Below are 23,027 nucleotides of genomic sequence, written 5' to 3'. Positions count from 1 at the left end.
GCGATTACAATGATTGACAAGTTTGCTCAGAATCCATGTCCGACTCAATCCGAGCTTTGTGCGATTTTGAAAGTGCCAATTGACCCTGAATTTAATGCTGAGCCAGTAGAGTCTGAAACTCGAGCCGAGCTCCGTGGTGGCTGCACATGTTTGACCCTAATTTGCCACGGGTGTCGGGCGTACATAAATCTGGGGTTATTCAACCGATCAGCCCATAGGCGGAAGCATTACCCGGAGTTGCCTGCACTGGATTGAAATTGCCATAATCACTTGCCGGATGGCAGCCTTGAACTTTCCCGATCTCAGGTGCGTATCCAACTTGGCCAGCGGATTGGTATTTACATTGTTTGGCTGCTTGGATTTTTCGTTTTCGAATTCGCCTCGTCTCTGGGAGTGGTCTCTCGTTTATTGGCCGTGGCTGATTTGATATTTAATTAATGGCCATTTAGCGGCTTTGTAGATGCATATAATAAATAAACAAATTGCTTGGCCCCTGCATTGTTGACTGCGGCCAAAGTTAATGAGCTTGGTCTTTGAACTTTATTAGGCTTTGTCTTCAGCTACGTGACCGAAAATTCGGTGGAACTCTACTGCTGATTGTGTGTTAGATGGATATTTGTAGAAATTATGAATTCATATTTATGATGGGTTTGGTGCTCAATCTCTTATAATCATGGTTTCAAAAAAAGGTCTTATTTTTAAAATCCAAAATCTAAATGACTTAAGGACTAGCTTAATTTTGACTACTGTTCTTTTTAAGGTGCAGTACTGTGGATTAATCCAAAAAGTAAACCCCTTTCATTACATACTTATGTGCTTTGCTTAATTTTTATGCGCATTGCCTCGACCCACACGCAGTGCCTGCCAAGGACGGCCAATGCAATTTCAAGTGCACGAATTGGTGGGCCAATGCAAACGACTCTCGGCCGACGCGGCGTATGAGCAACATCCGCTTTGGCGGGGCGGCGCATAAAGTATACGCACCCGAGTCCGAGTCCGAGTCGAGTGAAAGTGCAGTGCGGTGACCCTGAACGAGGAGAGTCACGCCTGCCACCTCCTACCGGCTTTCAAAATGCATTTTCAAATTTAGAACCGAGCAACGTGCGAGAGAATTGAGAGAATTGTTGATTCTCCTTCTCAGCGGGTTCTCGTTTCGATTCTCACTGCTATTTGGGCTCTCTAGTGAGTTTCCATTGCACTTGGACTGCCAGTCGACGTTTGGCAGTTCGGCGGGCGGTTGGTTTGCTGCACCATTTTGCACACGTTTCGCATAGGTGTGCTATAACCAATTCTTTGGCCAGCGGAAATTGTATAATAATTACGGAAAAAAAAACTGACCTGGACTCAATTTGGATTTGTGTCAGTGCTAGAAAGAAAATGCTGCAGCGGCAGAAACCAAGTTCTAGCAAACGATTTGGCAGCAGCCCTCCAACACGAACCATTCCTCGTCGGACAGCCAAGTGAAGTGGATAGAATGGCTTTGGCAGCGGCACCAACAGCAGGACCTTCGCATGGCGGCTTGGCATTGACCGTGAGTTCGGCCGGTGGCTACGATGGTACCAATCAATACGAGGAGAACGCTGAGCACTTGCGTCAGCTGTTCAGCCAGAGCAAACTGGTGTCCTTTAGCATTGCCCACATCGCGTGCTCCGCGGGCAGTAGCAGTGGCGACAACTATATGTCCGTGGTGAAGCGTGTAACCATCTCCCAGGCAGGAAAGGATCAGGATCCGGAGCTGGCTGGCAGTGAAATCGGTAAAGTGGTTCAAAAACATTTAAGTCCATTGCATTGATTTTCTCTTTAATACCCTGCAATGTGGCTTGCATTAAGGGTAGTACTCTTTGTTAGATCGCATTGTTTGAGAAATTTTGTTGTGCAATATTTAGTTAACGTTGAGATCTCGTTTAATCGAGTTGTTGAAATATTATGTGTACTTGTACCAATAATATTTATTTTGTACCATGAATAGAGTATTATTCAGTTCAAACCTTAATTGCAACGATATTAGCTGAAATGTTTGCCCGCTGAGCGGCGGCGTCGAGTGGGTTGACCTTGTTACACGCATTCTAAATGCATTGCACCCATACACATAGGCATATACGTAATATAGATTTGCTAAAGGTCAGCACGCACACTCACACACGCGCGATAGAGAGAGAGAGAGAGAGGCGGCGAATAAGAGTCGCCACTTTGCTCTCACGCACGCAAGGCCAGCACAATTCATTCATAAATTACAATTTTAGCTGGCGACGTAAACAAAAGTCAGCTGTTTGCCCCAGCCGCTCTCACAGTTTGTTTTGCTCGGCGTTTCCTCACCCACCCCCTCTTTCACAAATCATTCTCAGATAACACATCTCTTTTATGATTTGATATGAATCATTGTTTATTTAACACTGAATTTCGATAGAGAATGCAATATTTAGATCATATTAAATTGATAATTAAACTTTTTTTCTGTTTAGTCACGGTCATTGTGAAGCGACAAATTGCGAGCCTTTCGCGCCGGCAACTCTACCGATGCGAGGAGGCCTTCAGCAACGAGATCAACGCCTATCGGCACTTGGCGCCCCTATTAGCTGCCCACAGTCGTCATCAGTTGTTTCCGGTATGCCACATTGCGGAGAGTCAAGATCGGCGGGATGCGGAAGGTGGAGAACCCATCATCGTGCTTCAGGACCTCAAAGCCATGGGTTTTCGCATGAAGGATCGTCTGGCGGGCTTGGAACTGAGCGACTGCCTTCTAGTGATGAAGGTAAGTGAGTGAAAGAATTTACTTGTAGTCATTGAGCCATAGTTATTGAGTGTCATCTATTTGTAGAAACTTGCACAACTCCATGCTGCCTCGCTGGCCGCTCAAGAGCTGGAATCCTCTTCCTTCGCCTTCCATGCTGATCATCTTCAAGAGATTGTCTACTGCGATGAGGCGACGGACTTTTACGCCACCATTCTAGACACCTCCGTGCAGCAGGCTCTGGAAAGTCTAGGCGACGCCAATGCAGACGACTGCTTGACCACGCCCATTCGATTGCTCGAGGAACTTCGTACCAATCTGTTTGAAAATCTAAAGCACGAGATTAATGCCACTGCGGCGGCTCCAAACAGTGTGATCTGCCATGGTGACCTTTGGGTAAACAACATTATGTTCCGCTCTGAGCCAGAGGAGGTGATCTTCTTCGACCTGCAGGCCATGCGCAAGTCGTCGCCTATTTTTGACATTCTCCACTTCATTTACACCAGCACGAGAAGGCCACTCAGGGATGTGCACACGGACACCCTGCTGGCCGCCTACTCGCAGGCTTTGAGTGAGGAACTAAGGCACCAGCTGGAGGATACAACCGCTGCCGAAAGGCTAGAAGAGCTATGTGAAGCATTCTCCTTGCAGCGCCTCAGTTCGGATTATGTTCGACAGGTGCATTATGGACTGGCTATCGGCATGTGGATCCTTCCAGCTGTTACCTTCGATCCGAATAACCTACCCAACCTGGACGTGATGAGTGAACAGAATCTCACGGGCAAGGAGATCAAGTGCACCCAGATGCTCACTTCCGAGTACCATATGCGCATACGGGAGTTGGTGATGGAATTCTACGAGCTCGGCTATCTTCAGATGCAAAAGGAAACCTTGTAATAGTATTCATAGTAGTGTAGTGATAGATTTAACTTTTAACTCTAATGTTCGTAAGAAATAGACGCTATATTTGCCCTCGAAGAACTCTCTAAAAAGGTTCTCTCTAAAAGGTTCCTTTATTACCGAATAGTTGTTCAATATGCAACTTACAAAAGTTTCGTAGAAAAAACAAATCTGGCGGGGGTAAAAGCCCAAACAAATAACTTATAAAACGGACATACCGCAGCGTGGACATGGATCTAAAGGCTTTATAAGTGTAACATGGATGCGTGGAATTCCAGAAGAATACGTTGTAGTGGTTAGAATCCACTTCACTTGTTTCCGCCCCCACCCCATCCGAGGAATCCCTTGACAAAGCCGGTAATGGAGGCTCCTTTCTTGCCGGGCGATTCAAGTTTGCCCTCCAGCGAGGGAAGCTCCACGTAGGTCATAGCCAGGTCAAAGAAAATCGGTTTGCATGGTATGGGTTCCATGTCAGGGGTTAGCTTGAACACGTTAGGCGCCTTGGTGTGCAGGGACTGATCCTCCTTGTATAGTGACAAACGCTCATACAGCGGTTTTGTGGTCTTCTGCGACTTGGTGGTGGTTCCGGACTCCTCGCTGTTGTCATCCTCCAGCACACTGTATGCATGGGCGGAGAACTTGCATCCGTCAATGGCGGACACGACCTTTTTGAGTTCCTCCTGCAGCTGAAACTCCGGGCTACTCTTGCCTTTCAGCGCCTCGGTGGCGTAGTTAGATGCGCGTTCGTAAAGCGCCACGGCTTCTTTCCATTTCTTTATGTCGATGAGTGTGAGCGCAATGTAGTAGCAGCGGAAGGCCTTGAAGGTGATGGCCAGGTTCTCCACCTCGCTTTGGTACGTGGCGTCGTCCTCCAAACCGTTTATCTGCTGCATTTCCGTCACGTTCTGCAGGATGATCTCGTAAAGACGGGCCAAATCCTGGGGTCGGACGCGTTTGCCGTCACCCACATTTTGTTGAGACTGCAGGTTGGGATCGTAAAAGTTGAGCTTAGCCTGGGGAGGAAATATTTTTGCATAAGATAACCAAGTAACGTTGTGTTTACGAGCCTACCTGTTCCACTAGGCAAAGATTACGCTGCAGTGTACGGCTATGGCGAATATAACTTAAATATGCCAGTAGATATTGTACGCCGGATACGGTCTGACCGGTGGTTAACGAACGCAGCTTGGGATCCTGTTTGATTTCGTCGCGAACGGCCTGGATGGCATCCTTGCAGTCCATCAAAATACGCTCAATCAATTCTATCTTGGCATCCTGCTTGGTGGTCTTGGCCAGCGACTTGTCCAACTCCTGAGCACTGAGCAGGAACAAACGCACCTTCTCCGGACGCACGGTGACCTTGCGACCGCGCCAGTCGATCGTCTGCAGGCCCTCGCTGCTCTCCGTCTTTGTCTGACTGACCAGTACGTCAAGATTCTCAAGCACTCCCTGAGCGCGCAGCTCCAGGATCTCGTCGATCTTGCCGCCACTGGCGCCACCGCTGATGTTGTAGGCGCAGTAGCGCAGATTGGGCGTAAATTCATTAACCTTAGCGCGGTAAAGCTCTTGTTCATCTTCGGGCAGAGCCTTGCCCAGGTTTTCGTACACCACTTGGGCGCGCTTTAGGTGCTCGCCAGCGGTTTTCCATAGCTGCAGCTCAAAGTGCAGGGTTCCGTGCATCCAGGCAACATAGGCTTCGCACTCTAGCTTAGTGCGCGCATCGAAAGCCTCCGTCTACAAGAAAATTATAAATGAAGCTCAATAAACATTAATCATAACAGTGAGTTACAGCTTACATTACACAACTCCTGGAGCTGGAGGGCATAGAAACAGGCCCTGCGCAGCTTGTTGACCAGATGGAAACGCTTTCGCGGCTCCGTATTGGACTCCTGCTTGAGCTGCATGGCATACGCCCAGGCCCGCTCGGCGCAGATCAATGGGATGTGGATGAAACGCTCGTCCGCCTTCTTGCCTGTCAATTGGCCAATGGTCACGTCGCGTCTTTTGAAGTGCCGCTTGTCGCCCTGGGGGTACTTCAGGGCCTTCCTCAATCGACGGATGCGGCGGCTGCAGTATCCGCGGTACCTCTGGAAGTCGCCGTGGCGCAGGCCGTGTTGTTGCTGGGCATCCTTAATCATGTGCAGAACTGCAGCAGGAGTGAAAGTTCAGGGCATTAGCATTAAATTTTAGGTTAAATGGTTGGGCGTCTGGGCCACCTGGCAGTTGGCTGTAGGCGATTGGGGCACTTACTCTCCACCGTGAAGATCTTGGAGGGCTCTGCCACCGGAGCAGTCTCCGTCTTTTCCTGAACGTCCCCAGTATTTGGATTATCTTCTTGCACGACCATTTTCTTAGCAGTCGACACAAATCAACGACGTGTAAAAATTAGTGATTGCAATTCCAATGGGATTGTCAAAAACACTAAATAATCGATATTATTAAGAGCGGCTCTTGTGCGATATATATTTATATTTATTTATAGGATATATTATCAGTTCGGAAATTACATGTTCCTATATTGAGAGATAGAAGTTATAAATTTTATTTGATTGTCACTAAGCTTACTTTAAATAAAATCCCTGAAACATTATAAAACTTATGTTATGTAAAAATAACTGCACAAAACAATAAATAATTATAAACATGCTATACGAAATTCAAGCCCACTTATTGATATCGATAGTTTCAACGGCGCATCCCTATTCGTAGTAGTGTTGAGAAACTCATCAAAGCTCCCCCCTTTTGAAACTTGTTGGCTGACACGCAAGAGCGTGCGTTCTGTCTGTTTTACAACAATTTCGGCCAAGTTCGCAGGTAAATTTCAAATATTTCAGCACTCTGTCAACGTGAAATTTAAGAACAATGCCTGACGCATGAGAGACAATAGAAATTTATGGTGGAAACCCATTGTTTTGGCCACGCTTTGAGGTTATACTTTCACTCACTGACAAACGCTGGCACCTCACCCCCGCTCTTGTGTCCATGAATCGGTGCACCAGTTTTGTTTTGACGGTCGGGGATGGTGATTTGCAACGTTGACAATGGACTGATTATCATATAGGCGGCTGATTAGTGGATCGAAGCCAATTCTGTTTAATTTGCTCATTTGAAAACTATCAACAGCATGTCGCGCAGAAAGGAGAACGAGGAGGTGGACAAGCAGACGCGTATTGCCATCGTCAGCGATGACAAGTGCAAGCCCAAACGGTGTCGGCAGGAGTGCAAGAAGACCTGCCCAGTGGTGCGCATGGGCAAGCTCTGCATCGAGGTGACGCCCACGTCCAAGATAGCCTCGTTGTCCGAGGAGCTGTGCATCGGTTGCGGTATTTGCGTCAAGGTGGGTCAGCTTACCTACAACTGCTGTAGTTCCCGGAATAACCCGTGCTTTCAATTCCCCAGAAATGCCCCTTCGAGGCCATCACAATCATCAACTTGCCCAGCAATCTGGAGAAGCACACAACGCATCGATACAGCAAGAACTCCTTCAAGCTGCATCGTCTGCCCATTCCGCGTCCCGGTGAAGTGCTCGGTCTTGTGGGACAGAACGGTATTGGCAAGTCGACCGCTTTGAAGATCCTCGCGGGGAAACAAAAGCCGAACCTGGGGAAGTACGCCAATCCGCCCGACTGGACGGAGATCCTTAGCTACTTCCGCGGCTCCGAGCTGCAGAACTACTTCACCAAGATCTTGGAGGACAATCTGAAGGCGCTGGTCAAGCCGCAGTATGTGGATCAGATCCCCAAGGCGGTGCGTGGCGCTGTGGGCGATCTTCTGGATAAGAAGGACGAGAGGGAGCTGCAGACTAAGATTTGTGAAATGCTGGATCTATCGCACATCCGTGATCGTGAGATCGCTCAGCTTTCTGGCGGAGAACTGCAACGCTTTGCCATCGCCATGGTATGCATACAGAATGCAGACATCTTCATGTTCGACGAGCCGTCCTCGTATTTGGATGTTAAGCAGCGTCTGAACGCTGCCTTGACCATTCGATCACTCCTGCATCCCACCAAGTAAGTTGATGAATAATGTGCCATTGTTTAAAATTATGACGTGGTTCTGTAATATGCAGGTTTATTATTGTGGTGGAGCACGATTTGTCTGTGCTGGATTACTTGTCTGACTTTATATGCTGCCTTTACGGAGTTCCCGGCTGCTACGGTGTGGTTACTATGCCTTTCTCTGTGCGCGAAGGCATCAACATTTTCCTCGATGGCTTTGTGCCCACCGAAAACATGCGATTCCGCACTGAGTCACTTACTTTCAAAGTATCTGAGTCCGCTACGGAGGAGGAGATCAAGCGCATGAACCACTACGTATATCCCGCCATGGTCAAGACCCTGGGCAAGTTCGAGTTGACGGTGGAAAAGGGTCACTTCAGCGACTCCGAGATCCTGGTGCTCCTGGGCGAGAACGGTACAGGAAAGACGACGTTCATTCGCATGCTGGCCGGTAACCTCCAACCCGATGGCGAGGTGGAACTGCCTATGCTGAATATTTCCTACAAGCCCCAGAAGATTTCCCCGAAATTCCAAAATCATGTTCGCCATTTATTGCACGATAAGATTCGTGACGCCTACGTGCATCCTCAGTTTATTGCCGATGTTATGAAACCCATGAAAATTGAGGAAATCATGGACCAGGAGGTGCAGAACCTTTCCGGTGGTGAGTTGCAGCGAGTCGCCTTGGTCCTGTGTCTTGGCAAGCCAGCGGATGTCTACCTCATCGACGAACCCTCTGCCTACTTGGATTCAGAGCAGCGTCTGGTGGCCGCCAAGGTTATCAAACGGTATGTTTTACATAGACTTTAAATCTGCACACAAATATTGATGGTATCTCGTTTTAGTTACATTCTGCACGCCAAGAAAACTGGATTTGTGGTGGAGCACGATTTCATCATGGCCACCTACCTCGCCGACCGTGTCATCGTGATCGAGGGTCAGCCTTCAGTGAAGACGACAGCCTTTTCGCCGCAGTCGCTGCTAAATGGCATGAACCGCTTCCTCGAACTGCTTGGTATTACGTTCCGTCGCGATCCCAACAACTTCAGACCCCGCATTAACAAAAACAATTCGGTCAAGGACACAGAACAGAAACGCTCCGGCCAGTTCTTCTTCTTGGAGGACGAAGCCTGCAACTAAGACAGGATCACGGGCAACTTCGATGGGACAGCTCGTTTCTCTATGTTCTCCTCAGCTTTCCTTCGTTCATTTTGCATTCTTTCGTTGAAGAACACATTTGCTTTCAAATTAATTTGTTATTGTTGTCGAGGATTGCGTACAATCGAAAATTGGGGATTAATTGTACTTGATTAAAGTGAGTTTTATATACGTTTTTACAGCGAAATAAATAGTGAACCGAAACAACAGAATGTTGTTTTAAATGAGTCTAGCAAAAATAAACCAATTTTCTTTATACAAAACTGCATTTGAAAGTTCTTTTTTCTAAAGTGGTGCTCATAGAATCCTGCGAGTTTAAAAGAGCTAACGTTTGCAAATTAACACGTATTTATTGCACTTAAGCGATAATTACTCAAAATACGCACAATACAAATGTAAATTACATACAAATTTCTGTCATTTCAAATTTGATCACAATACGAAATCGACGCACAATGAATAACAGCTACAAACATTTATAAGTATATAATTTACAATATTTGTTTTTAGATATACCAACGCATGCACAGCATATTTTTAATGTAAACGCTTTTGAAGCTTTAAATTTATGCGATTTAATCAAATTTACATACAATTTTTCGAAAAAGGCAAATCTTTTGAGTTTATAATACTTAATTTGATCTGTGGCTTGTTGACCACTAAATAACTGACACAAGTAAGTACTATAAATAGGTAATTTTGGAGACTTATACGCTAAAAATTCCATAAAAGTAAATGCGTCAAAAATTGACCCAAATATTTGATAGTTGCATTGTGCTGTTTCGAATCCCAATCTGAGTCTGAGAGTAGAGAGCGTTTTACAAGGAGAGTTTTCTTACTGTTTTGCCGAACTTATGCAATAGAAGTATAGTTAGTAAAAATGGACACATGTATGTCTAAAATTGAGTGTTTCAGTTGATCCAAAAGCAGATCCTATGGTTTATCCAATAATTTAATTACCTTGTTTATTTTCTTTTTCCTTCAGCATAATTTCTTGTAAATGGAACTTTTAGTGACTTAACATTAGTTTTGCTATGTGCTTAAATAATTGTCGAAATCTTGCAACAGAACGTATCAAAAATAAGTGTATATCATGCAGGAGATTAAAAGATAGAGAACATTTGAGGTAGCCGACTATGTATCGTTTCCACTTTTCATGAGGTTGGACACTTCCTGGCCGAGCTCCATGGCTTGTTTGCGCAACTTGAGGGCCTGAAAGATACATGTCATCAGTAAGCATTTCGCTATCAATACTCAAGTGGACTTACCTGAGTCCTGAGTTCCTTCTCGCGGGTGACAAGTTCCTGAATTTGCGACATGACTGTGACTGAGCTGCGTTGATCTATCACCCACCGCAAATAGAGATCTAAAATGCATGTTTGATGAGTAATGTTTCATATATTAAGTTCTTAAACATACCACTCCACAGCTCTAAGCTTATGGGCGCCACCGATGGCCATATCACATTGGCATTAGGCTCGTACAGCGGATTCAAGAATGTCTGAAGGACATCAGGCCGGTTCAAATAAGACCACAGGCTCGTCGTCCTGGTGTGCACATTCAGTTCGTTTCTCTCCCGCTCTGAATCGCACAGGAAAGTTCCATACTGCGAAAAGTGACTGTGCTCAAATAGAAGGATCAGCAGTTGAGTGCTGAATTCAAAGCTGCAGGGGAACTGCGTGTAAAGCTGATAAATGCAATCCAGAAATAGGACGAAGGTGGCACCAGAGGTCTTATTGCGTGTCTGATTTGGTGTATAGCATGAGTAGCGATGACGCGAGGCGAACGGATGTCCCGCCTGGATCCACTCGCGCTCTATCAAAGCCTGCAGGCTGCAAAGGGAACACGGCATAAATATCTTTTTCAAGGTAAGGAGAATATGATTACTTACCCCCTTACAGTCCGGCAGTCCGGATTGAGAATGATCTGCACCAGTGAGGTGACTATAAGCGTGGAGTCCAACCCCTTAGCACCGTGCACTAACACTGGACTTCCCTCTTGGTCCAGGCATTGGGCCACCACACAGGAGGCGTTCAGTGAGTTCAGCACAAGACTAAGCCAGCCGCTGTTCTCCAGTCGCGATAGCCATTTATCAGTACTGCATCCCAAATCGTTGCAAGCTTCGATAAGCCGAGCAAAGCTGTCCAAAATAGAGGCGGGCGAACTGACGTTTCCAATTGAACGATTTACCTTCTTCCACTGCGAGTAGTGCAGGTCAGTTTCCGTATTCGATTTGCCCTTACCCCAAGTGTCCACGATGAACCCCTTCCGACTGCGACCCAGCACCAGATTAAGGATAGCCTCGTCAGCTCTACAGCGCTTGATGCCCTGAATGGACAGCGGCTGGGAGCTGCGCATTAGTGTGGCCTGCAAATATGAATCATTGAATTAATTTAATAAAATTTGATGATGTAGATGCAATGACTTACGCCATTTTCATGCCTGTAGCTGAGCACGGGGAAGCGGCCGCCATCGCGGAACGCAGCGGAGAGCACTATCTGCTCGTCCGTAATTGCTTTAGGTACAATTAGCGTGGCGCCATATGTGGCACAGACGCTGAAGTCTCTGTTGACGTTGGTGATGCGCCACTCGCAGGAGGCCTGGGGACTTTGAAGCGCACCACCTCCCACACCACCAACACCACACGCAAGGGCTTCTATCGCATAGCCATTTTGCAGAGGATGGGGAATGCCGGCGCCCACAGTCAACGTCGATGTCGAAGTTGATGGCATGCAAATTGTTATGTTGGCCACATTCGGCGAGGACGCACCGCCCATGCCAACCCCGCTTATGAGTTTGGCGAACTCCAGCTCGGGCCTGTCGTTTGGATGGGGAGGTTAATTGAATTGTAGCCAATTTGTTAGTTATGGAGAAGCCGTGTACCCACCTAAACATCGTGTAGCCGTCCTCTAGGATCGAGTACATGGGCCGGTAGAAGAATGGATAGAGCAGTTCGGTGTTCTGGATGGCACTGAGTGCCTCCAGCGATGCGGCCACGTTGAAGAACTCCTTGCCGCACTTTATCTCCAACGAAATGATGCGCAGGTCCTTGCACTTCAGGGTGATAATCCCACCGACCACGATATTCTGCGACAAACTAGGCTTCTTCTCCACACAGTCGATGTTCTTGTGGAGCAACTGAAAAGAGGGGGATGAGCATGATGAATTTCTAATTCAATTATGAGCGCTCCACTGATGCCGAAGCACATCGGATTAGGTGGGCAGGCCTCAACCCACTTACCCATAGCTCCTGGCTGGTTTCCTGGCGGGCGCTGAGCAGCAAATGGTGCCCTGTGATGCACAGTGTGCCAACTGTTGCACCCGACGCCCCCGCATTCGATGGGTCGTGCAGCAGGACACCGTCCAGCTTGGGGGTCTTTATAAGGTCGGCGAATTCCATGGTGTCGCCCTCGGCGGGGTGTCCGATTTGATTTGGCCCCCACTAATTAACTTTTTGCATTTTGCCCCGGCTATCTCCTGTTGCCACTTGATTGCTTCTGTCGACGCCGCCTTCCACCTCCGCCCTTCTTCGCCACGGTTATCCCGCCTTTCGAGTCCCCTTTTTTGAACCCACAGCAGTGCGTACGTCACCGGTTCTGGCGGGGATTTGGCGGACTTACGGCACTGCTGCTCTGCAGCTAACAATGAAACTCGTTCCGGGCTGCAAAAACTTTTGTTCCACGCCCCCGCTTACGGCACAGATTGCATTTCTTTCTTTCTTTTCGATTCCGTTTCCGACCGACTGTTCTGTTTTGTGCTTTGTGCCAGTGTGCCCGTCGCTCACTGAGCCGGAAAGCTTTGTTGTGGCGTCCACTACCACACTGCGTTTTGCCTATGAACCGTTATTGCCACTAACAAAGAACTAAAAAATTATCAGGTTTTTTAATATGTAAAAATATTTTTAAATTGTTTTGCAATTTCATTTAGTTTAGTTTTGCAGGAATGATTATATTTACGCTTCATTTTTAAATATATGTTTACGACAGTTTCATATATGAAACTAAAATGACAAAAAAGAAAATAAACTAAATAATTTATAGTAATCTAACAGTAATGAAAATTATTTGCTTCACGTCTTTCGTACTCAGATTAAGATGCAGAGAATAAAAATAAAACACATTTCGCTATATCTGAATCCCTTTTAATAACTATTCTTAAATTTGTAGTTAAACCATTCGAAATAAAACCATGTGGCATACTGGTTGCATGTCACACGCACATGCGGTCCTTTAATCCGAGTAAAAGTAAGAAATGATTATGGTAGATTGCAGTATGGCTAAATTAAGTTTTACATATGGTACACAGACAGCGATGCCAATCGAAGGTCGTGGTCCGCGCCAGAAGAAGCGTCGAATACTCTTTGGAATGCGCTGCAGCAGACGGTGGCAAGGTGACTTAGTAGATGGCGTCTCCACCAGCTCAAACGACTCCCGTCGGGCGTACATTTGTTGGCGGTGGGGCGCCACTGGGCCTTGTCATGATGTCCACGGCATTCTTGAAGAACTGCGTTTTCACAAAGTCTGTGGCGGCGGAATTCAGATCCTTATTGGCACCATAGTTACACTTGACGTAGCCATACAGATTGGCGGCATTCAGCGCAATGGCGATCATTACCAGCAGTAGCCATTTGAACTTCAGGCCGAATAGGGCGAACAGGAAGAAGAGGCCCCAGAAGACGGGACAGAGGATGAGTCCCAGCCAGAAGATGCGCTGCTCGTTCTTGTTGACCCGACTCTGGTAGGATTCAGACTGCGTTTCATTATCAAGGGCAATCTAGTTAGCTATGCTCGTGACTCACGTTCTTTGACTCAAACACCCAGTGCGATACGCCATCGTCGTCGACGTAGTTCCACCAGCGGAGACCGACCAGCAATCTGCCCGAGATGTTCTTCACCGTCCAGAAGTCGGCGGACAGGAAGAGCACCACGAAAACGAAGCTGGTGATGAAGGAGTCGCTGAACCAACCGCAGAACATATAGATCAGGATGGCGGCGCCCCTGAAGAACAGGTGGAAGAAGGTGACGTACGGGTGCCTGTGGAGTACACGCGTTGGGTTGGGTTGGGGTAAATGGAATTGATCAACAAACATTATGGTTCTGCATACGTGTATTTCTGACCCGCGCGACTGGGATCCCGCATCTCGTCCTCCTCGCCAAAGGGTATCGTGTCATCGTCGAGCAGCGGCACCTGTGTAACACGTATGTGGGATTAGTTTGGCTTGCCTCGTTGTAAAATATGAGTTTTCGTGGAAAACCTCGGATCGTATTGTCAGAATGGCACCCCAATCAAGCAGCTTGTTAGGTGTTAGTGCGGCATACATACATTTCTTACCGTAGCGGATGCCATGCTGGTGTAGGGAGTGACTTCTAATTCCTAGTTGGGTGCAATTTTCATGGATTTTCGTGGTTTTTCAGGGGATTTAATATATTTTCTTCGCCTGGGACGTTGTTGTTGTTTCTGCCTGCGTAGCCTTCTATCGTTTTCGCACTGAGTCGATAGCTCGCAGGGGTGAAGCACTTCTTCGACTTCGATTGGGTTGGCAGCACCATAAGTAATCGAGCTTAAACCTATCGTATTTGAAAATTTTGCAAACATTTTTTATTGAGCTCCCCTTCATTTTGTTTGTGGAATTGTTATTTGCAATAGCAGCGCCAAATGAGAAAAAAATGCCACTTTTAAGTTATTTATGAAACATAATTTTTTACGCATCATATTAAGTAATAAAAGCCGAAGCAATATTATCTAAGACGACTTTTATGTTCTGTGACCCGGATTCTCAATGTTACATGGTTGTGGCTGAAAACCAGCAGAGTGTGCAAAAAGTTGTACTCCAACCGCAGTGGAAGCCATTGAAATGCAGCATCCATCACTTGCCAAGTTAGCCCACAAACTTCATCAGTAGCTCGTTGATCGTCTGCTCTTTCTGTCGAACTTAACTACCAACGTTTCAAAATGGAAAAATGCCGTGCCTCCTCTAGGATAATCATAATCGGAGCAGGAGTTTCGGGCATAGCCGCCGCCACTCGACTCCTGCAAAACAATTTCCAGAATGTTCAGATCCTGGAGGCGGAGGATCGCATTGGCGGGCGGATCAACACCGTGTATTTTGGTGACAACGTCATCGATTTGGGAGCCCAGTGGTGTCATGGAAAGCAGCAAAATTGTGTATACGACATGGTCAAGGATATGGGTATCCTGCACGAGACAGGCGACTATTACAGTCCCATAAAGAGGGTGAGATCCAACAAGGAGGTGGTTCCACATGAGTTGGCCTGCAGGATTCACGACATTGCTGTGAAGAGCATGCCGAGTGGACCTCACCCGGTTGTGGGATCCTTTGGCACCCACCTGACTCAGACCTTCTGGCGCAAGATCGAGTCCGAGCTACCCCAAGTGAATAGGGATGTGGCTAGTGAGGCCTTGAATACATTTGCGAAGCATGAAAGCTCTATTATTGGTGCGGACAATCTTTTCGAGGTCTCCGTTAGGGAACACATCGAGTACCACGAATGTGATGGCGACAAGCTGCTCCACTGGGGAACGAAGGGTTACCGGCGCTTCCTGCGGCTGCTGATGAAGGTCAGCGCGGATACGCCAGAAGAGCTGGGTCTACTGGAAGGACGTATTCAACTTGATATGAAGGTCATCAAGATTGAGTTGGCGTGCCCCCGTAAGGTAATCCTGCGCTGCCAGGATGGGGATTACTTCGAGGCGGACCACGTCATCTGCACCGTTTCCCTGGGAGTCCTGCAGGAGCAGCACGAGAAACTGTTCGTCCCGCCGCTGCCCGCAGCCAAGGTGAATGCCATTCGCAGCCTCACCCTGGGCACTGTGAACAAACTGTATTTGGAGTATGAGAAGCAACCTCTTCCTGACGGCTGGGTGGGTTTCTTCTGCTTTTGGCTGGAAGAGGATCTGATAGAGCTGCGAAAGACGGAATATTTCTGGGTGGAGGGTATAACCGGTGTACACATGATCACTTGTCAGCCCCGAATGTTGATGGCCTGGGTGAATGGTCCGCATGGACGCCACATGGAGACCCTGTCCGATGAGAAAGTCCTTGAGGGCTTGTACTGGCTTTTCCGAAAGTTCCTCACTTTCGAAATTCCGCCGCCAAAGCGTTTCGTTCGCAGCTCGTGGTTTTCGAATCCGAATTTCCGTGGCAGTTGGAGTTATCGTGGAGTTATGGCCGATGAAAGGAATACGGGCCCCTGGGATCTAGAGTCTCCTGTGTTGGGCGAAGATGGTCATTTAGGCCTCCTTTTTGCCGGAGAAGCGTCTAGCAGGAATCACTTTTCCACCGTTCACGGAGCTGTGGAGGCGGGCTATCGGGAGGCAGACCGGCTCATTGATCATTACACCTCATGCAGTGTCAGTGCCTGAAAAATATATTTTTTTATCGTACTTTTCTTTATGGTTTCTTAATAAAATTGTTCTCTTTTATAAATTAAAAAAAATTACATTGGATCCTGATATTCACATACGTACCCTCTGAGATGTTTTATGTTTCTCTTTTGACAAATCAAATAAATAATGAAGTTTGAAAAAAAATTGAGGAGGAAAGCTCTACCGTTTCTCGTTTGAAATTGGCGCCCATAAGCCGTATATCGATTATCTCCTCAGCTGTTTTTATACCATCACCAATAAGATTACAATTTTTTTTGACATAACATAACACAACATTAAAAATGCAAATAATTGGGAATTGTAGCAGTAAACTGCTCAGACACAAGTACCTGTGCCAGCCAAGGGTGTACTCTCTATACTACAGTACCCTTAAAGGTGCGTTACCTCCAGTTTCATTCAAAACCCCAGTGCCGGCTAAAGAACTCACTTTTTTCCACTTTTAGATGCGGCTAATGAGCTTCCCTTGGCAGCAGGATACCAGCCACAACCAGTGGAAAATGCTTACTGGGAGCGGGAGCATCGCCAGGCAAATTTGCCCAAGGCTTCAGCCAGCAGTTGCAAGCGGGGGACCTATCGCATGCTTCTACCGCCACCAAATGTAACCGGGAATCTACATTTGGGCCATGCACTGATGGCCACCGTGCAGGATGTGATTGCCCGCCAGCGCGAACAGCTTGGCTACCAGGTGGACTGGGTACCAGGCACAGATCACGCGGGTATCGCCACCCAGGTGGTCGTAGAGCGCACGATTGCCGCTTCTCAGGCGAAAACCCGTCATGAATTGGGACGTTCTGCTTTTCTGGACGAAGTATGGCGCTGGAAGGCGGAAAAGGGTGCTGGTATCGTACAGGATCTCCGCCAACTCGGCTGTAAACTGAATTGGCAACGAGAATACTTCACAATGGATGAGCAGCAGGCGCATGCGGTCAACGTAGCTTTCGAGCGACTCTTTGAAGAAGGCCTAATTCAGCGGCGCAACTCGGTTGTCAACTGGTGCACCGCTCTACGTTCCGCGATATCTGATATCGAGGTGGACAGTGTAGAGATCACGGAGCCGGTAGAGATATCCGTTCCAGGCTACGATCACAAAGTACTCTTTGGCAGAATGTACGATTTCGCCTATCACGTAGTGGATGGTGAAGCACTGCCCGATGGTTCGGTTGAAGAGATTGTGGTGTCTACCACTAGACCAGAGACAATTTTGGGTGATGTAGCTGTCGCAGTACATCCGCTGGATCCGCGCTACGCCAAGTACCGAAACATTGATCAGGTTAAGCTCAAGCATCCTTTCCGTGACGACACCATTCCACTCGTTTTCGATATCACCGTGGACCAGGAGTTTGGCACCGGGGCAGTGAAAATCACACCAGCCCATGACAAATTTGATTTCGAGCTGGCCACTCGCCATAAGCTTGAACCTCGCCAGGTCTTTACTGAAACGGGTCTTGTGGTGGATGCCTATTCTGAGTACAAGGGTATTCCGCGCTTCGAGGCGCGAGATCTCATCGTCAATCGCCTGGAAGAGATGGATTTGCTGCGACAGGTGCGCTCTCATACCATGCAGTTGCCCATCTGCTCGCGTTCCAAGGACGTCATAGAGTACATGATATTGCCGCAATGGTTTCTTAAGTGCAAAGACTTGGCAAAGGATGCCTTATCTGAACTTCATAGTGGACGTCTGCAAATCCTGCCTCCGAACTTCGAAACGGAGTGGGAACGCTGGCTACAGGATAGCCGCGACTGGTGCATTTCCCGGCAGTTGTGGTGGGGGCATCAGGTGCCCGCATACGAGGTCATCGACTCCCAGGGAAACAGTCAATGGGTGGCTGCCCTTGACGAGAAGACAGCTAGGCAGAAAGCCATGAGACTTATTGGTAGCGAAGAATTTACATTGAAACGTGATCCGGATGTACTGGACACTTGGTTTTCATCATCGCTGCTGCCTTTCTCCACAGCCGGTTGGCCAGAGGAGAGCTACAAAGAAAGATATCCTTTGGACATAATGCAGACTGGCCATGATATTATCTTCTTTTGGGTGGCGCGCATGATGATGTTGGGTCTGAAGCTGACCGGCGAGGCACCCTTTCAGAGAATTTTGCTAAACGGCATTGTGTGCGATGCTCATGGCCGGAAGATGTCCAAGAGTATCGGCAACATCGTGGCCCCACAGCAGGTGGTTCAGGGCGCCAGTTTAGAGGTAAGTTAGGCCATTCTTGCCAAGAATAAAATTTAACGATATATTACATCTGCAGAGCCTGAAGGCTGGCTTAGAGCAATCGTGCGAGGCGGGCATTATTACGCCTTCAGAGTTAAAGGCCTCCACGATTGGAATGACGCAAATGTTCCCCAATGGCATTCAAGAGTGCGGCACCGATGCTCTACGCTTCACCCTGATGAGCCACAACATCAAGAGTCACTTCATTAGCTTCGATGTGAACGCCTGCCACACCAATAAGCTTTTCCTAAACAAAGTATGGCAAGCTATGCGATTTACCCTCGGCTCAGCCAAGGGACTGGGAATCTCGCTGCATCAGTTTGAGACTCTTGAAGGTGTGAATCTGGGCCTTTGGGATCGCTGGATCGTCGGACGCCTCGCGGAGACCTTGTCTGTCTGCTCGCAGAGCTACAGCAACTACAATTTCCACTTGGCCACAGCAGCCCTGAAGACCTTCTTCTATCAATATCTCTGTGATACTTACTTGGTAAGTTGGTTGTCATTCAATTGTTACTCAGCATCAACAAAAGCTGCTGAAATCGACAGGAAACAACCAAACCTGCGATAGGAAATCGCAGTGCTGATGCCTACATCCATGTGGGCACCCTGACCGCTTGCCTTAGCTGGGGACTGCAGGCCATGGCCCCGTATGCTCCCTTTGTGGCTTCCGAATTACTGCAGCATGTGCCCCTTAATATAGAGCTTAAACTGTCCGACTACAAGGATGAAAAGTTGGAGGAAGAGGTCAACGAAATAGTGAACATCTGCCATAATGTGCGACAGGTTAAGAGTCGCAATGAGATTAGCAAGCGCCATCATCCGCAACTCAGTTTGTTTGCCCAGAATACGGACTCGGAAGGAGTGCTTCGTCGTCATTTGCCGCAGATCAAGGTGTTATCTCGCTGCGAAGACGTGGAACTGGAATTGTTTGACGAGAGCTCAAAGATTTCGAAGCAACTCAGCTACTTCTCAACGGCAGGAGCACTCTGCTCCTTTGGCTTGAAATTGAGCGATGGATTGGATCTGACGCCGGAAAAACGAGACGAAATGCAGAAGGCCAATGCCAAAAAACTGAAGAAGTTGGTCACCGAATTGCAGCGGTATCGCATGCGCCTGGATAACGAAGCCTTCCAACTGATGGCCGACAAGAAAGTTAAGTCACATTTCGAAAATAAGGTAATGTGCTATAAAGTTTTGATTCCATGCGACATTATTTTTATTGGTTTTTTATTGTAGGTCAAAGAGTTGGAGGCGGAAATCAACAGTCTCACTCGGCTGGCAGTATTGTCCTAATGCACTGCATAACAATTAGCTTAGATAATGCCATTGTTATTGACTTACATCCGCCTAAGTCATCTGTTTGTTTAGAATTAAAGACTGCAATATTTATTAAATGCGCAACGTACCTTATAAAGGCACTAAGCATAAAAATACTCAACTACTTGTCACTGATCTAATTCAAATATCAATTTCTGTTCGGAAAATTTAGACATTTCCGTTTTAAACCGCTAACTCTTTTGTCACCAAAACCGCAAAATACTACAGATATTTTTTTTGAATTTGTTTTAAATTCCTATTAGATCATTTTTGCTAATTGCTAAGTTCACGAAATCAAACGAATATTGGTTTAAATCGGAAATGGTTATTGTTTTTACACTTTCGTATGTTAATTAATGTTTAAATTTACCAGATGCTTCGTCCAAATTCCTCGAAAGGATCCCCAATTTCTCTTCTCCAGATATGTATCACGGTTTTTTGTTATGCTATGATTATCAAGTCTTTTATTGTATACCATATTTACAGAATTGGACACGCGTTCTGCGAATACGACAAGTAGAAGCCGCGATTCGATATGTCCATATCCTCATTACCATCGGTGACTGTGTAGACAACGAATGGCTTCGCCGATGTGGTCGTGGATACCAGACCCAATCCACAAAACCGATCGCTGGGCATCGCAACTCCGCCCTGCGTTGGCGACGGAATGATGATATAGTCCGTTGTACATTCCTGACTCTGAACAGATGAGGTGGCCAGCAGAGTCGGATCCACGGCACCCACATCGTTGGTCAGCGTAAAGGAATACGTATCGGAGCCAACCTGGCTGTAGGTAATGGAGCACATTCCCGCTGCTTTGCGTATGCAAATACCGTACTTGGTGTTCGCCAACTGTCTCGTGCCCTGCACACCAATGGAATTGAGGGCGGAGGCCGCCGCCGAATTGTAATTAAAACTGGCCAGGGTGCCGCTGCTGGGCATATAGTATTGCAGGCAACCGGCCGGAGCCAAAGTGGCCGACGTGCATCCCAGCATTCTTATCTGGAACTGCCAGTTGCGGTTGAATGTATAACTTCCGGAGGTGGCCACTGAGATGGTTATCGGACTGACGCCGTTAAAGTCCACATACACATGCTGACCGGCGTTCTCGCCACAAATGCTGGGCACTTGCGAGGCTCCGCCAGTGATGGTCAAGGCATCCGTAGAGCAGGATCCATCTCCCGATGGTGGTGCCAGCGATAGGGAAAGGAAGTCCACTCGTAGCTGGCAGATTGACGAATCCGGTGGCGTGACCACAATGGAACACCGTCCGCCGCCGCCATATGGAGCGGGATAATTGCTGTTGTAAAAGTACGTATTATTGTAGGAAGTACTTGCTCCACATGTCCTTTGATCTGCAAGCATAATTTGTTATTTAATACCTGATGAAAGAACTTGAACGTTTCCGAAAGTACTTACAAATGCAGCAAATGGCTTGCGCTGTGATGGAGGAGCAGCTGCCCGCTGCAACGCCGCTGTTATCGGTGCACTCTCCGTTTATAACGCAGGTGCCCAGGAGCAGGTTGTTGCCCACACAGATGTCGTTGGAAAAGCGACCAATTGTATAGAAAGGAAACCCTAGAAATGAAAGAAATGGTCATTGAAATGTTAGTGAAAATGATATGGATAATCCAAGGGATTATCGGATTATTACCGGAGGGACACGATTTGGTAACTTTATGATTCTATAAAATTGCTGTCAACCCTTTATCTATGACTGTAAAACCCAAACTGATAACTATACAGTAGTTAGATACTAACAAAAACTTAATTTTTTGTTACAGAAAATGTAAGAGATCTTTGAGATAATTGGATAAGCTTGAACTTTAAATAATAATTTATAACAAATAAATTTCTTCTAAGAGATAAGTGGCCAAATATAGAAAAGTTACTATTTTTGAACATCTAGAAATCAAACCTCAAAACACAACAAATATGACTTAGCGATGCTCCACTTTATATTTCAGAAATGCAATGCGCAAATGGAAACGTTTTCCGCGGAAGCAATGATGATTGTAGGGCATGGGGACAGCTAAGACTAAAGAATCCACCTGCGGTACATGCACAGTGGGTGATAATTGAGGCCTGACCCACATACTTCCACCACGACGGAAAAACAAACTGCCGGCATTCAACCGGCCCGATCTCGTCAAGAGTAACCTGCTGAGGAGGAGCTCAAACTTACAGCGAGGATGGCGCGATCCACTGTGGACCAAACTGGAGTTTCCATCCTCCGCGAGGAGGGTATCATTCGCCAGGATCAGGGATTCATTAGCCTTCGACAGTGGAGCTAATGCCAAACTGCTGGCACGTGCCGCACTGTATATGCCCACTATATAGCTGCTGAAGAAGATGACCACGAGGGCCAAAAGCTGCGAGGAACGGCCACCGGCGGACATGATGATGGATTGACGTACGGTTTCACTTTCGGTTTTCACTCGGGTTAGCTGGAGCTAGAGCTGCTGCAACGGAGCTGGTACGGATTGGCTACCGATCGAGAGAGACGTTCACTCGCGCGTGTGACACAATGGATACTGCCGCTGGAGACCCGAGTTTTGGGGGCACAGTCGGATGGGCCAGCCCAGTGGGCTGCTCAGGTGCTAATTGAGAGAACCCGACAACCTATGCACCGTGCACAGGGACGGCTCCAAATCGCTCAAAGGAAACGTGGACAGTCATTTCTTATCTCAATATATTCTAATATTAAAAAAAGGAAGCAATAGTTTAAATGTCGAATATAATTACAAACATTTTAAAAATATCTTAAGCAGGATATGAACGAACTTCTTTCTGTTTCGTGACGCATTTGCTATTCTCATTGAGTGAATTTCACCATATGATTCGCACCCAAATCCGCTCCTGTCCGAAGATCGTGTGGCGCCTATTTCACCTGGTCCGGGAGAGAATGTAGAGCACTCACGCATGGGAAGTGCTCGGCCTCTAACTCGTATTGGCTTTAGTGGTTACCCGAATTTACGCGTACCGCTTCTAGACAAAAACAACCCGATTTCTGGGCGAGGAAAGTGATAGAAATGCCTGGCACTGGCACTGATACCCAATTTGCCGGGCTGCGCACGCGTGCAGCGCCGCATGATTCCCCCGGATGGGATAAAAGAAAGTGTCCGTCTGTTTGCTCATCTCTGCGGTATGTAAACGTAGCTCCACATTGGCATCTTCTTTCCGCTCGAGCCAGTTTTAGTGGCTATAAATAAAATCGAAAACTCGGCGCCATTGTGATCCGTCCGTTTACAGACCATGATGATGTAACGGTACCATCTAGCTGGATTTGGCGCGTGTTTTT

The 23,027-nt window shown here is 47.2% G+C and overlaps 8 protein-coding genes across 15 annotated transcripts; 4 read left to right on the top strand and 4 right to left on the bottom strand.

Moving 5' to 3' along the window:
- Positions 1 to 1,221: 1,221 nt before the first annotated feature.
- On the top strand, positions 1,222 to 3,707 carry CG5644 (uncharacterized protein). The gene is made up of 3 exons (NM_140017.1): positions 1,222 to 1,754; positions 2,463 to 2,752; positions 2,819 to 3,707. The coding sequence occupies exons 1-3, from the start codon at positions 1,475 to 1,477 to the stop codon at positions 3,626 to 3,628; spliced, it is 1,380 nt and encodes a 459-aa protein (NP_648274.1). The 5' UTR covers positions 1,222 to 1,474; the 3' UTR covers positions 3,629 to 3,707.
- Positions 3,701 to 6,056, bottom strand: Srp68 (Signal recognition particle 68). The gene is made up of 4 exons (NM_140016.3): positions 5,882 to 6,056; positions 5,428 to 5,777; positions 4,703 to 5,365; positions 3,701 to 4,644 (listed from the first exon to the last, which is right to left on the bottom strand). Exons 1-4 carry the CDS (start codon positions 5,976 to 5,978, stop codon positions 3,940 to 3,942), a joined length of 1,815 nt encoding a protein of 604 aa, NP_648273.1. The 5' UTR covers positions 5,979 to 6,056; the 3' UTR covers positions 3,701 to 3,939.
- A 280-nt stretch (positions 6,057 to 6,336) lies between these two features.
- Positions 6,337 to 9,046, top strand: pix (pixie). Of its 2 annotated transcripts, NM_140015.3 has the most exons (5): positions 6,337 to 6,445; positions 6,755 to 6,968; positions 7,031 to 7,641; positions 7,701 to 8,417; positions 8,475 to 9,046. In NM_140015.3, the coding sequence occupies exons 2-5, from the start codon at positions 6,756 to 6,758 to the stop codon at positions 8,767 to 8,769; spliced, it is 1,836 nt and encodes a 611-aa protein (NP_648272.1). In that variant the 5' UTR covers positions 6,337 to 6,445; position 6,755; the 3' UTR covers positions 8,770 to 9,046. The 2 variants fall into 2 exon arrangements, with proteins under 2 accessions (NP_648272.1, NP_729435.1); NM_168306.2 differs by lacking the exon at positions 6,337 to 6,445 and having other exon boundaries at positions 6,685 to 6,968.
- A 303-nt stretch (positions 9,047 to 9,349) lies between these two features.
- Positions 9,350 to 12,574, bottom strand: CG5026 (uncharacterized protein). 3 transcript variants are annotated; one of them, NM_140014.4, is made up of 7 exons: positions 12,029 to 12,574; positions 11,675 to 11,925; positions 11,217 to 11,604; positions 10,679 to 11,154; positions 10,207 to 10,619; positions 10,056 to 10,153; positions 9,350 to 9,999 (listed from the first exon to the last, which is right to left on the bottom strand). In NM_140014.4, the coding sequence occupies exons 1-7, from the start codon at positions 12,185 to 12,187 to the stop codon at positions 9,922 to 9,924; spliced, it is 1,863 nt and encodes a 620-aa protein (NP_648271.3). In that variant the 5' UTR covers positions 12,188 to 12,574; the 3' UTR covers positions 9,350 to 9,921. The 3 variants fall into 3 exon arrangements, with proteins under 3 accessions (NP_648271.3, NP_729434.2, NP_001163392.1); NM_168305.4 differs by having other exon boundaries at positions 9,700 to 9,999; NM_001169921.2 differs by having other exon boundaries at positions 9,725 to 9,999.
- Positions 12,575 to 12,930: 356 nt separating this feature from the next.
- CG5021 (uncharacterized protein) lies at positions 12,931 to 14,273 on the bottom strand. Of its 4 annotated transcripts, none has more exons than NM_001169919.2 (4): positions 14,110 to 14,273; positions 13,892 to 13,974; positions 13,586 to 13,820; positions 12,931 to 13,536 (listed from the first exon to the last, which is right to left on the bottom strand). In NM_001169919.2, the coding sequence occupies exons 1-4, from the start codon at positions 14,131 to 14,133 to the stop codon at positions 13,207 to 13,209; spliced, it is 672 nt and encodes a 223-aa protein (NP_001163390.1). In that variant the 5' UTR covers positions 14,134 to 14,273; the 3' UTR covers positions 12,931 to 13,206. The 4 variants fall into 4 exon arrangements, with proteins under 4 accessions (NP_001163390.1, NP_001163391.1, NP_729433.1 ...); NM_001169920.2 differs by having other exon boundaries at positions 12,988 to 13,536; positions 14,119 to 14,273; NM_168304.2 differs by having other exon boundaries at positions 12,988 to 13,521; positions 14,119 to 14,273.
- Positions 14,274 to 14,727: 454 nt separating this feature from the next.
- CG5653 (uncharacterized protein) lies at positions 14,728 to 16,190 on the top strand. The gene has a single exon (NM_140012.2). It carries the CDS (start codon positions 14,740 to 14,742, stop codon positions 16,168 to 16,170), a length of 1,431 nt encoding a protein of 476 aa, NP_648269.1. The 5' UTR covers positions 14,728 to 14,739; the 3' UTR covers positions 16,171 to 16,190.
- A 142-nt stretch (positions 16,191 to 16,332) lies between these two features.
- ValRS-m (Valyl-tRNA synthetase, mitochondrial) lies at positions 16,333 to 19,828 on the top strand. Of its 2 annotated transcripts, none has more exons than NM_001300059.1 (5): positions 16,333 to 16,569; positions 16,638 to 18,391; positions 18,447 to 18,896; positions 18,956 to 19,585; positions 19,646 to 19,828. In NM_001300059.1, exons 1-5 carry the CDS (start codon positions 16,476 to 16,478, stop codon positions 19,700 to 19,702), a joined length of 2,985 nt encoding a protein of 994 aa, NP_001286988.1. In that variant the 5' UTR covers positions 16,333 to 16,475; the 3' UTR covers positions 19,703 to 19,828. The 2 variants fall into 2 exon arrangements, with proteins under 2 accessions (NP_001286988.1, NP_648268.1); NM_140011.3 differs by having other exon boundaries at positions 16,439 to 16,569.
- A 352-nt stretch (positions 19,829 to 20,180) lies between these two features.
- CG13313 (uncharacterized protein) lies at positions 20,181 to 22,245 on the bottom strand. The gene is made up of 3 exons (NM_140010.2): positions 21,912 to 22,245; positions 21,146 to 21,304; positions 20,181 to 21,081 (listed from the first exon to the last, which is right to left on the bottom strand). Exons 1-3 carry the CDS (start codon positions 22,123 to 22,125, stop codon positions 20,207 to 20,209), a joined length of 1,248 nt encoding a protein of 415 aa, NP_648267.1. The 5' UTR covers positions 22,126 to 22,245; the 3' UTR covers positions 20,181 to 20,206.
- Between the last annotated feature and the right edge of the window lie 782 nt (positions 22,246 to 23,027).

The sequence above is a fragment of the Drosophila melanogaster genome, chromosome 3L, assembly GCF_000001215.4.
Source record: "Drosophila melanogaster chromosome 3L".
Taxonomy (NCBI): domain Eukaryota; kingdom Metazoa; phylum Arthropoda; class Insecta; order Diptera; family Drosophilidae; genus Drosophila; species Drosophila melanogaster.
Note: the sequence above shows the minus strand (reverse complement) of the source record. Positions and strands in the feature narration are given on the sequence as shown.